Source organism: Dromiciops gliroides, chromosome 2 (assembly GCF_019393635.1).
Source record: "Dromiciops gliroides isolate mDroGli1 chromosome 2, mDroGli1.pri, whole genome shotgun sequence".
Classification (NCBI taxonomy): domain Eukaryota; kingdom Metazoa; phylum Chordata; class Mammalia; order Microbiotheria; family Microbiotheriidae; genus Dromiciops; species Dromiciops gliroides.
The window spans coordinates 399,508,182-399,522,152 of NC_057862.1; the positions used below are offsets into that span (position 1 = coordinate 399,508,182).

A 13,971-nucleotide genomic window follows, 5' to 3' on the forward strand; every position below is an offset into this window, starting at 1 on the left:
AATAACAAAGTGTCAATTCATACCATATAATTTAGAAGGATGCAGAATTCAGCCCAGTAAGACATCAGGGATAGCAGCAAGCATCTAAATGTCTTGTTCCTATGACGGTCCCTGCAGCCTGCTCTCAAAGAGAATGTGGTAACCAATTGATTAAACAAGAGTTTACCAGCACTAGCCACAGACGTTATCTTATCTTGACTCTTTCCCCAAATCTTACCAAATCTATTTCAGGAAAGAATCCATAAAACTAATGGCTCAAAGGAAAACAAAATCCAGATCCATTGAATTCATTTGTAACTGAGTGGAGGAAAATAATTCTTTACAGGAAATGTCTTCCCTTAAGACAATCCATGGGTCAACTCAAGAGTGACTGATGAAATACAATCCAGAGGGCTTTGACCTTGATATTATCACTAATCTCATTTGAACAGGTCACAGAAGATAGGGTTCCTCCTCAGGTGAGTGCAGTCAGATGGCTAGCCAGTGTTGGAGCTGAAAAAGAAAAGATTCTTTAAGAATTGGAAACTACCTAGACTTAAAGGACTTTAATTTTTTTTAGAAATTGGCTGTTGTGCAATCAGGCAAACTAAGAAAGAAGACAGAATCCCCGCAAAGAGTCAATTGCATGGAATCTTTGAGATGGTGGGAATTCCAGTTTCCTTCAGTCTACCAATGTCTGCATTTCAGCCTACTGAGAGACTTTATGCCTGTCATTCAATTATCAGCCTAGCTCAGTGTAGAGAAATTCATCACTGAATAATGGGCCTTGAGGCAATGATTTTTTTTTTCACTCAGAGTTACTTGCAAAGGTTATCTGCTAGGTCAGGGAGGAGTGGTGATCTTCATCAGTAGATAGATTACTCCATTAACGAAATAACTAGATGCTTGAATGAATGAAGTCTAACCTCAATCCAATAGCTACCACAAAATGCAAGTATGTCTGAAACATGCCAATACCATTTAAGAAAAATGATCAATGAAATGAACAGCCATGATGTTCTCCCACAATTCCTTTCCTAGTAACTCAGAAATAGAACACTAGCCTGGGGCAGAATCAGTTGGTGATTTTCAGGGTTGTATGGGCTAAAGGGTTAGAAATAATAGGGATCAGGGTAGCTAGGTGGTGCAGTGGATAAAGCACTGGCCCTGGATTCAGGAGGGCCTGAGTTCAAATCTGTCCTCAGACACTTGACACTTCCTAGCTGTGTGACCTTGGGCAAGTCACTTAATCCCAATTGCCTCACCAAAAAACAAACAAGCAAAAAACCAAACCAAAACAAAACAAAACAAAAGAAATAAAAGGGATTGTAGATTTAGAGCTAGAAGAGGCATCTTAGAGGTCATCATGTCCTACACCTTCATTTTACAGGTGAGGAAACAGAGGCTAAGAGAAGTTAAATGATTTTTCCCAAGTCATGCTTAGTAAATATTGAAGGCATGGTTTAAACCCAGGACTTCCTGATTCCAGTGTTGTATCTGATACATGATGCTGCTTCTATAAGAATCTACCTCTTTAGAAATCTTAGGGTTTCACTACTTTCTCTCTATCAACCAAATCATCCAATGTTTTGAACAATAAACCACCCTGCTCCATATTATGAACAAGATACCCAAGAGATGGAAAAAAAAGAAAACAAAAAGGAAACAAAAGCTATAAGAAGTAGAGCTAAGTCTTGTTCTACTTTTAATAAGAAGCAGACTTTTTCATATATGTCATCCTAAGTTTTATCCTTTTCCACTCCTTATTCCTAGCACTTTCTACTCCATACTTTGCATATTATTTCAATACCCACATGATTCCCCAACAACCCATCATTCAAAATATATGAAATAATGGATGATTAAGAGAAAGGAGAAAAAATTAAGGACCAATGAGGAAGTAGGGAAAACTGCATAGTAGAAAGGAAACTGGAGTAGAAACCAAAAGGTCTGGGTTAGAGTACTGACTGAAATCACTTTGTAATATCCTAAATTCCAGCTGTGTGACATTGGGCAAGTCATTTTCCATTTCTAGAACTCATTTTCCTTACCTATAAACTAGGAGGTTTGGCCTAGTGATATCTAAAGCTCCTTTACAGCTTTTACATCTTATAATTCTTGGCAAACATAGTGTTGGTCACCAAATCCTAGTTGTCATAATTTTATACTTCTCTCCAAACCCTACTGCAACTTAGATAACAATTCTAGGAAACTTATGAAAATGGATGGCTTTTATTCGATATTTTCGGGCGTGGTTGTATTTCTACTGCATAAACTCGGTGACTGGACCCACAGTCCTGAAAACTGCTCTAGATGTGAGTTTCTTGGGGAAGAAGAAGTGCAGGGACAGGTACAAACCTTAAACTGCCTGACGTTCCTTTGTGCCACAAGGTGGTGCTCATTTTCTGGAGTGATGCAGTAAGCCAATCTCTGAGAATGAAGCAGAAAGAGAAAAGAGGTCAGTGCTTCCTGAATATGCCAGCAGCCACCCAAACAAAACAGGGCTGATTTAGTAAGTGAACAAAAGCGATTGGCTCAAAAAAATTAATGAGAAAGCTTCTCTCTAATATTTCTTCAACCCTCCATGTATAATGTGTGTAAAATACAGAGCAAACCACCTTATAAACACCTATTTATCCAGTGGGATTACAGGTCAACCTCGCTCTAAGTGAGTTTAGCAAATGAAAATCCAGATTTATCATAAAAAACTTAGATGAATAGTTTATGAACACCTAATATGTGTAGGTACCATGAGGGACAGGATAGGGGAAATAAGGTTCTCTGGCCTCTGTACTCACAGAGATCTACTAGACGTTAAGCTCCTTCAGAGTCATAGCATAGTATAATAGAAAGAACATTAAAATCAGAGGACCTGCGCTCAAGTTCTGGCTACTCTATATATTACCCGTGTGTCATCTTCTCTCTCTGGGTCTCAGTTTCCTCTCCTGTAAAAATTATGGGATTGGATTACACAACCTCCAAGCAATCAATCAACAAATACTTATCAAGCACTATGTGACAGGAACTGTTTGAACACTAAAAATACATAGACAAAAGTAGAACAGTATCTAACCTCAAGGAGATGACATTATACTAGGGGCAGGGGCAGAATATTTGATATATAAGCATATGTAGGAGAGGTAAAAAATTAGGTCAAAGTAGTTTTTTGAGAAGAAGGGTATTAGCATCTGAGGACCAGGGAGCAGTCAAGAAAGGCTCTGCAGTACTTGAACTGAGTATTGAAGGAAACTAGGGATTCTAAGAATCAGAGGAGAGGAAGGGATGCATTCTGTAAATTCTCATCTAGTTCAAAATCACATGAGCCTCTTGCCCATAATGTCTATTTTTGGTAATAATAAACATTTTATATAAGGCTTCGAGTTCCAAATTCTATCCCTCCTTCTCTCCCTACTCTCCCCACTTCCTGAGACAGTAAGCAATCAGATATAGGTTATAGATGTGCAATTATGTAAAACATTACCATATTAGTCATTTGGCAGAAGAAAACTTGAGTAAAAGGAAAAAAATGAAAGAAAGTGAAAAATAGCTTGCTTCAGTCTGTGTTCAATCAATATCACTTCTTTCTTTGGAGGTAGATAGTATGGTTTATCATTAGTTCTTTGGGAATGTCTTAGATCATCGTTTTGCCAATTATAGTTGTCATTCACAGTTCTTCATCAAACAGTATTGATGTTACTGTGCACAACATTCTTATGGTTCTGCTCACTTCACTATACATTAGTTCAGATAAGTCTTTCCAGGCTTTTCTGAAATCAACCTGTTTTCATTTCTTATAGCACAATAATATCCCATCACCATCATATACCACAGCTTGTTTAGCTATTCCCCAATTGATGGACATTCCTTTGATTTGATTTTCAATTCTTAGCCACCACGAGAGGTACTAGAAATATCTTTGTAGAAATAGGTATTTTTTTTTCTTTTGGAGGATGTCTTTGGGTTATAAACCTAGCAGTGGTATTGCTAGATTAAAGGATATGCAGAGTTTTATAGCCCTTTGGATATAGTTCTAAATTACTCTCCAGAATGGTTGGATCTGTTTACAACTTCACCAGTAGTAGATTAGCATCCCATTTTCCCATATCCCTTCCCACATCCAATATTTTTCATTTTTGTTATATTTGCTACTCTGATAGGTGTGAGGTAATAACTCAGAGATGTTTTAATTTGCATTTCTCTGATCAATAGTGCTCTAGAGCATTTTTTTCTTATGAAAATTAATAACATTTGTCTGAAAGCTGCCTGTTCATATCCTTTGACCATTTATCAGTTGGGGAATGAATTAAATTTTTATAAATTTGACACAGTTCTCTACATATTTGAAAAATGAAGACTTTATCAGAGGTACTTGTTTCAAAAATTCTTTCTCAGTTTTCTGCTTCCTTTATACTTTTTTTCATTTGTTTTCTTTGTGCAAAAGCTTTTTAATTTTATATAATCAAAATGATCTATTTTACATTTTTAATGCTTTCTCTTTCTTCTTTGGTCTTAAATTTTTCCTCTGTTCATAAATCTGATACATAAACTATTCCATCCTCTTTTAATTTACTTATGGTATCTCTCTTTATGTGTAAATCATGTAACTATTTTGACCTTATTTTTGTATCTAGTATGAGATGTTTAGCATAATGCATTATACAAAGCCAGCATTTAATGAATTTTTGTTGAATTTACTACAGTCTAGTTAGGGCGACAAGCTCTATTCATGTGAAACCATGTTAGACAAAGAACAAAGTAAGATCAACATAGAGAGGTGTATGTATCCATGATAAAATGAGTAGACTACTGAGATGACTCTGGATGATATTTTTGGTGCTCAGAATGGAAGTGTATCACAGCAATAACAAGAAACATTTGCTAAGTATTTACTCTCAGCAAGCACTAAGCTAGGGGCTAGAGATAATACAGATCCAAAATGACAAGCAATCCCTACCCTCAGGGAATTGATATTCTCACCCATAATAGCTTTTACCATCCAGACTTGCTTTCCAATGGACAACATAGGAAAAAATTAACAAGGGCTCAAAAAAACCCAAAACAAAACAAAACTTAGGAAGACTTGTGTTTGAGTCCCAGCTTTGTCAATTAATAGTTTTATAATCCTGTTCAAGCCACTTAACCTCTCTGGGCCTCAGCTTTCTTATTTGTGAAACAGAAATGATGGGGAATATAACTCTGATTTCTAAGGTTTCTTGCAACTTTAACAGAATATGAGACTAGTCCTTGATGATATTAGGGTCCTATGAGATAAATCTATGTCTCCTTTCTGAAACTCAGCTTTTTACCTATAAAATCAGGGTTGGATTAGGTGAGCTAAAGGTCCCTTTTATAGATGGTATTCTGAAACCCTAAGTATGAACTACCAATTATTTTGGGGGGGGGTACTAAATGGCAGAAAAGCTTGCCCACATTCCCTCACCTCTGTGTCTATAACCAGCTGTTGGTTCTGACAAGACTAGAGTACTCACCTCTTTTAGGGAGCCCCTCAAGCTCAGGAATTTGTAGATAATATAGGCAGGCACTAGTACCATGGAGGAGAGGGCAATACCCCAGCCCACACAGTTGGCCCACAAAGGGAAGACATAGTCATCATAGGTGAGAGGCTTGAAGTTGATGATGCTGACAACCACCACAAACTAAGGAGGGAAGGAGAGGACTCATCAACTTAATAAATACTGTATTGATTATGTACAGAACCCTTTACTAGATACTTGGGGTACAAGTATCCCTGCCTTCAAGGAAAAAGAGAGTGGAATACACACACAGAGAATTAAGAACATTACCTAGCATGTACATAGGATGTTCTTGATGAATGTTTTTGAACGAAGTAGAGAAAGGGAGTAAAATGAAGAGGATAAAAGTAAATCATGGAAATAAGGAATGAAATAAGGAAAAACAAGAGAGGAAAGGATGACAATGAAGAAAAAGGGCAAAGAGAAGAGGGTGAAAGGATAGAGCAGAAGAAAATTAGAAAAAGAATGAGTAGAAGAATCTTCATAAACACTGGATGGGGAAGTGTGATCAGATGACAGTGTATATTTTTTTAAATGGGGGCTTTAGTGGACTGTAGCTTAATACATGTAAATTATACCACATGACAGACCACCCACCCACCCACCTAAAGGTACTGTGATCAGACTGTCTAGGTCCAGAATCAGAGAGGTTAAGAGGCCCAATGTATTCTGCCTTGGTTAGGATGCACCTAGAATATTGCATTTAGTTGATATTGCCATATTTTAGCAATGCCATTGATAACTAAAAGAGGATCCAGAGGAGGAAGAATGGAGTTAGGAATGGAGAACCTTCAATGCAAGGGTCAGTTGAAGGAATTGGAATGTTTAGTCAAGAGAAAGGACATGATAATTGTCTTTAAGTATGTAAAACACTATCATATTGAAGAAATATTACACTTGCTCCATTTGACAAACAGGAATCAGAACCAGGATCAATAGATGGAAGATATGGAGAGATAAGTTTAGGTTCAAGATAAAGACAAAATTACCAATAACCAGAGTTTTCCAAAGTGCAAACAGTTGCTTTGGGAAGTCATGTGTCTCTTTCACTATAGATCTTCAAGCAAAGCTCACTGTATGTAAATATGTAAAGGTAAATATATGTAGTAGTAGTAGTAGTAGTAGTAGATAGATGGTTATCTCAAATAGGCATCTGTAGGGTTTGGAAAAAACCTTCCAGAGAAGATATTTGAACTGAGTCTTTAAGGAAGCCAGTGAAGCAGAGGTGGAGGGGAGAAGGATATCATTCCCCTGTCTGACGAACAGACAGTGCAAAGGCATTCTGTCAGGAGATGGAGTGTCATGTGTGAGCAGCAACAAATTAAGCCAAGTGGATAGAGCACCAGCCCTGGATTCAGGAGGACCTGAGTTCAAATCCAGAATCAGACACTTAAGAATTACTAGCTGTGTGACCCTAGGCAAGTCACTTAACCCCAATTGCCTCACAAAAAAAAAATGTCAGTGTAGTTGGATTATAAAGTATGTGAAGGGGACTAAAGTGTAAGGAGACTGGAAAGGTGGGAAGGGGCCAGGTTATAAAGAGCTTTAAATGCCCCCCAAAAGACATATTTGATCTTGGAGTTTGTAGGGAGCCACTGATGTTTATTGATTAAGGAGGTGATATGATCAGTTATAGAAAAATCACCTTGTCAACTAAGTGAAGAAAGACAGTTTACACAGGGAAACCAATTAAAAGGTTATTGCAGGGGGGCAGCTAGATGATGCCATGGATAAAGCACCTATCCTGGATTCAAGAGGACCTGAGTTCAAATCCAGCCCCAGTCACTTGAAACTTACTAGCTGTGTGACCCTGGGCAAGCCACTTAACCCTCATTGTCCCATTAAAAAAAGAAGGTTAGAGCACCAGCTCTGGAGTCTGGAGGACCTGAGTTCAAATCTGGCCTCAGACACTTGACACTTACTAGCTGTGTCACCCTGGGCAAGTCACTTAACCTCAATTGCCTCACCAAAAAAGAAGGTTATTGCAGTGGTCCAGATGAGAGGTTATGAGAAGCTGAATAATGTGGTAGCTGTGAGAATACAGAGAAGGAAACTTTTATAGCAGATATCATGAATAAAATAATGACAATATTTGATAACCTATTACATACATGGAGTGTGAGTAAAGAATGGAAGATGACATTGTGGTTGTGAGCTTGGATGACAGGGAAGTGATGTCTTTACCAGCGATAGGGAAGTGTGGAAGAAGGCTGGGATGACCAGAAAGTTAGTGGGGTTAGGGAGGAGATAAGTTCTTTGGACATGGTGTGTTTGAGATATCTATGAGACATCCAATTTGAGCTGAGTTATCAGTTGATGAGACAGTACCTCAGGAAAGAGACTAGGACTGAATATATCAATCTGGAAACGTTCTGGATAGAGATAATAGTTGAACCCCTGGAAGGTGACAAGAAAGAAATGGCTCCAAATTAACTACACTATTCTTATTATTCCCGAAGTGTTCAACAATCTTCACATCTCTAGAGAGAGAATTCTATTGCCTTTTTTGGAAAATACAAATTCCTTACCAATAGGAAGGCTGGGCTCACAAATTTCCAGCAGAGCCTCCAGTAGAGTCCTGGCTTGAACCCCATCATCTGCTGAATATCATTGCTGAATCTGTCCACACCTAAGGAACACACACACACACACACACACACACACACACAAATACAACATTAGTCAAGCAGAAGGCATTTATGCAAGATCAATCACATATACTGAAATAGATGCCCAAATGTCATCTAGAACAGAAGGATTATTCTTAACCTGCCCTAGTTTTAGCACCATGTGGTTGCCCAAACATCAATGGAATTAAAGCAATTACTTGGTGAAGAAAAATCATAACATCAAATCCAATGCTGACCTACCCTAAGGTAAAGGGACTGGAGAGCAATTTTGTTTCTTTCTTTTTTGTTGTTGTTTTTTAGAGTAATTTTGTTTCTTAAAGGGTATCTGATATTATTTTACACACAGATACCCACATACAATAAACTCTTGATTATTGACAGGAATAGAGTACAAATTCTAGATCGTTCAGATAAGTGAATAATCCAATAAATGAGGCATTATGTGATCATTTGGATTCTATGATCCCTTGAGCATAAACTTCCTTTTCCTAACAAAATTGATCTTAAGACTGATGCTTTGGTACAGAGGAAATAGTGTTGGATTTGGAATCAAATGTTCAAATACCAACTCTGTTACTTCACTGTAACTTTGGCCCAGTCACTAAACATCTCTGAGCCTCTGTTACCTACTCTATAAAATGAAGAAGTTGGACTAGATGTCCTATGAAGTCCCTTCCAGCTCTAGATTTTTGCCCCTTTATGATGCTCCTACATACATACCAGCTTGTATTGTATGTGACCAATTGTCCAGGAGTGTGAAGCAAACCCAAGTTAAGACTTTTATGGTTTATCTAAAGCTATTCCTGTAAACTAGGAGTATCACACAATTACAATTCAATACTTCTGAGGTTAAGTAGTACATAAATCCTACATGTCAAGCCAGTGTGCATCTAATAGTCATTTCTCTAAGACACCCAGGAAAAGAAAAAAAAAAAAGCACTTACCATAGAACCATGAAACACCAATGGCTTCCATTAGAACAGCAAACAAGATGGAGGTCCCCGCAGCAAATGTATCCAGCAATGTCAAAACATATATTCCACCCTGGAGTACAAAGTAAAAATCTCCCAAATTCATATTCACTCACATTCACTTGAACTCAACAAATAATTTCTAAATTCCTACAGTGTGCAGAAGATATAGCTGGGGTCACAAGGTTAAAAAATGACACAGTCTTGGCTCTCAAGGAACTTATGTTCTACTGGGCTTGGAGTGAAGTACCCAGACATGAAATAAAATCTTTTTTTTCAAAATGCTTATAATATAATGAAGAAGAATATGATTAAGTATAGGTAATAGATTAATTACAGGACAATATTGTATATGGTGGGGACAAGGGGAGATCTAGGCAGTGTACTTTAGGAAAAAAACTTAAGGAAAGGGAAACCATATCTATCTGGGGAAATTCAAAAAGGCATCATGGAGAAGATCATTCCTGAAAAAGAGTCTGAAAGGGAAAGAAAACATGGAAGATCTGAAGCACAGCAGCCAGCCTATAAGAATGAGTGAAGATAGAAGATAGCATACCAAATTTGGGGGACATCAGTGGTCTAGTTGGGCTGGAATGTAGGATAAATGAAGAGAAGTAAAATTAAATAAGTCTAGAAAGGTAAATGGGAACCAGATCATGAAGGTCCTTAAATACCAGGTTAAAGAATTTGAATTTTCTTCTCAAGGCAACAGTGAATCACTGAACATTATTGAGCAAGGGAGTAATGTAACCTATGCCTTATCATGATGATTTTGGCAGCTATGTGGAGAATGAATTAGTAAAGAGAGGGGCTGGGAGAACAGTTAAGGAGTCTATTATAACAGTCTAAGTGAAAAGTGATGATGAGTGTTTAATCAGCATTGTAAGTACACAGAAGGGAATAATGCTAGGGGTGTTTGTAGGGACTTGGCAACTAACCAGATATGAGGGTGGGGGATGTTTAAGAAAGGAAAGAGATGGGGTTAATCATAACGAGAGAAATCATGATTGGAATCTGAGTGGAGAGGACCTGAGTGGTTAATCTTTCTCAAAGTTGTCTTTAGCTCACCAGGAGGTCAGGCCACATGGAAAGAGCAGACAATCAGCATCTCAATTCCAGAATGCCCCCCTGAATACCCCATTAGGGCTCTATCTCTATGTGCATTTCTCCTTATCTTCTAGAACATGTTTCTGATGAAGTGATTATCCAGAGAGGGATACTGATATCACAGGATTATATGTACGCATATGTGTATATATCCTCTCACTATCTTGTGGCATTGGGCAAGTCATGTAACTTCTCTGGGCCTCAGTTTCTCATCTGTAAAATGAGGAAGCTGGACTAAATGAACCCTAAATTCTTAATGTATGATCCCATGACTGTTCTATGCTTTACAAACTGTTTTCAAAGCCATTTCAAAGCATGCTTCAAGGAAGGAATTATGATCTTTATTTGGCAAATGAAGAAACTGAGGTCCAGACCAGAAAAATCACTTGTCCAAGGTCATGCAGCTTGAATGGTAGAGTTGAAACTTGAATTCAGGACTCAAGGCTCCAAAATCAGGGCTCTTCTGCTGCCCCACTAACAGGCTTCACCAGAAGTAGTGGTTGACAAGAATGCAACTTCAGAAACTCCTCTCACTGATACATAACCTAGTCAATGACTTACCTTGGTGATACAGAACAGAGCCAGCAGGAAGGTGCCAAAGGTTACAGCAAATGTGAAAAGCTTCCTGTGCCGCTTCAGAATCTGGAAGTCATCTGCAAGACCGGTGATGACAGCCTCCATGCCTCCCATCTAGAGAGAACCACAGCAGGCTCAGAATCCTCCGCTGCCATGAACAAAGGAGCTGTGGGTGCCCAGAGCCAACAGCATGATGAAGAACATGATGAAGGAGGCAGGGGAGGGAAAGGGAAGGGCACAGTGCCACTCTCTCAGGAGACAGCCAGTACCAAGGAACATAGTATCCAAGGACCTGTATGGATCCCTCTTAGAAAAATGGCAAAGCTTCACTAAATGGGTATAGGAGACATGTCTTCAATCATGATCAGGCCTCTGATAACTCCCCTCACAAGTCTCTCCCTCCACTACTCATCCTTGTATTGCTCTTCTGTTCCGTTCCCATCTAAAACACCAGATCAGCCACTGTGTGTATGTACATGAATGAGCTTGTGTAATTAAGTTGTTACCTGAATCCTGTCCCCTAAGGACTCTGCTCTTTATTAATGAACTGATAATCTTATAATGCATACTAATCACTCAACATGTTATACCTTGTATTTCTAGAACATGCTACATTTTTACATTTTCAGAGAGGTCTTCAGGAGGCCACATTTTAACCTAAAGCAGTAACTTAAGTAGACATGATCATAGGAATCATAGAAAGCCAGTAGGGGAAATGGTTCTGAAAGGGAAAGAGAAGGTAAAACTTTGGCTGCCTTTCAAAGCATATTATGTGGAGGACAGGAACATGTTACCCCAGGGCAGGATAAATGCATGTGAGATGTAAACTGCCCCTATTTTTGGAGATCCAGACATAAAGCTGGAAATACTATGGCCTACACACTGGACAATTCTAGAGCTGATCCCTCACACAAACACCTTTGGCAGCCTTGGATAAGCTGTGTCTTGAATTCATGATTAGAGACAGGCTGGTATAATTGAAAGTACACTAAAGGAGCCAGGGGATTTAGCTGTGGCCCTTTTTCTGTTGGTAACATCCCATGTGATTGGGGTCAAGTCATTCAATTTCTCTAAGATTCAGTTTCCTCATCTGTTGAATAGTAAAGATAACCCTTGCCTGCCTAGATGCCCTCCTAGCTGTCCTCCCAGCTGTCAGAGTTATTGTAAAGATTGAATGAGATCATGTCAATAAAAGTACTTTGGTGACTCTAAAGTTCTATGTACATGTAAGGGGGAGGCGGGGTATGTTTCCTAAAGTCATTCCACATCTATTATATTATATTTTCAAAGTTCTTCACAGCTGATTGCCACCCCCCCTAAAATGTGGATGGCTAACCATATATTATTATCTCCATTGGACAAATGAGAAAATTAAGGGTGATTTATTCAACTTTCCTAGGCCTTAATTTCCTTCTATGTAAAATGAGGGGGTTGGAAAAGATGGATTCTAGGGTGCCTTCCAGCTTTAGAATTTCATGTGCAAAGAGCTATTCCAGCTCTGATATTCTGCTTACCAAGGTTTCTTCCAATTCTAACATTCTGTGTTCTAAGTTCCCTCCTATATTTGACATTCCTTATCTAAGGCCCTCCATCTCTCATATTTGATTATTCTTATTCTAATGCATTTGTCAGTCTGAATTGTCTGATATTAACCCACTTTCCCTGCTCAGTCACAAGGGTCATGGGATATGCATGCTCATCTGACTCAAGTTTGGAAACCCTTCTGCCCTGGAATGGAGGGAGCACTCCTGCTCTGAGGGAATCAAGAGGAATAGAGTAAACTGGGGAACACACCGAGCTATCGATCCCCAGGGCCAACAGCATGATGAAGAATACTATGGCCCAAAAAGTAGATCCTGACAAGGTGGAGATGGCTTCTGGATAAAGGATGAAAACCAAGCCAGCACCTGAAAGACAGAAAAGTAACACATCCTGTCAGTTGCCATGGGTGGTACTACTGTTCACTGCAAACTTAGATTCTGAGATACCATCCTGGAGGAAGAAGTTCTCTCCAAATGTTCTTCCTTGACACTAAGACCATTCTTGGAGCTTAGACTGCTCTGTCCTCAGGTGAAGCCCCCAGCCTGTGTCCTGGGACAGTTAACACCACTGAATCAGAGATGAAATGTGGGAGTTCTGCTTTGACTTGTTCCACACTGTTTTCTCCATCTCATCCTCCTTTCTCTTTTCCAGTCAAACAATACCCATCCTTCTTGGCCCAGCTCATAGTTCATCTTCTCTGTAGTGCATTATTTGACTTTTCCCATGCAATGCCTTTCTCCCTTGAGCTCCCATGTAAAAATATTTGCTTCACCTAGATTAAAACTTGGCCACTAGACTAAAACATTTCTGCATTGTTCTTTGGTTGTTTCCTATGAGAACACCTCAGTCAACAGTGAGTTAACAAGCATGTCTTTGCTCTTCTATGCTGGCTTTAAGGGGAAATTACAAATACAGATTTCCCATCCCCTACTCTCCCCCCGCCAAAAAAGAAAAAAAAATCTTACTAAGAATAGAACCAAGGGGGCAGCTAGGTGGTGCAGTGGATAGAACACTGGCCCTGGATTCAGGAGGACTTGAGTTCAAATCTGGCCTCAGACACTTGACACTCATTAGCTGTGTGACCCTGGGCAAGTCACTTAACCCCCATTGCCAAGCAAAAAAACAATAGAACCAGATTACAAAGATTTAGTTTTAGAGAGTTGAGGCTCAGTCTCCCAACCTTCTGTTGCCACATCTTCAATCTTGACCTTGTGTTCATGAGCCATGTAGCCCAATATGGAGAAGATGGCAAACCCAGAGATGAAACTTGTGACACAGTTGATAGTGCTAGTCAGCAGAGCATCCCTGGGATAGAAAAGAACAAGACTATAAAAGCCTTCAAGGAATTAAAGGTTGGCATTCATTAACTGAATTCTACCGCTGGCAATTCTTCCAATATCACCTACCCTGACCTTTTGCAAAACTCAAGAAGTTTTCTGTCCTGGAGGAAATCACCACAAAATCAAGCTGATATCACTGGCAGATCATAAATATACCTACCACCTCCAGTGCTGCCTGCCCAACACACATAATATATTAGCTTACCTGTCCTCATCTATAAGCTCAAAGATATTCATAAAGTAGGATATGTCTGACCTGGAAGGAAGTATGTAAGAAGGCCCAAGAAACTCT

General features: G+C 39.1%; 1 protein-coding gene across 1 annotated transcript in view; it reads right to left on the reverse strand.

Annotated features, from left to right (window-relative positions):
• Positions 1–420: 420 nt before the first annotated feature.
• SLC6A2 (solute carrier family 6 member 2) overlaps positions 421–13,971 on the reverse strand; it is a 58,681-nt gene continuing 45,130 nt past the window's right edge. The window contains exons 8-15 of the mRNA XM_043987100.1: positions 13,520–13,644; positions 12,592–12,704; positions 10,783–10,911; positions 9,088–9,187; positions 8,042–8,142; positions 5,469–5,636; positions 2,338–2,409; positions 421–492 (exon numbers count right to left, since the gene is read on the reverse strand). Coding sequence (XP_043843035.1) covers positions 469–492; positions 2,338–2,409; positions 5,469–5,636; positions 8,042–8,142; positions 9,088–9,187; positions 10,783–10,911; positions 12,592–12,704; positions 13,520–13,644 — 832 coding nt within the window. The 3' untranslated portion in view covers positions 421–468. The remainder of the gene's footprint in view (positions 493–2,337; positions 2,410–5,468; positions 5,637–8,041; positions 8,143–9,087; positions 9,188–10,782; positions 10,912–12,591; positions 12,705–13,519; positions 13,645–13,971) is intronic.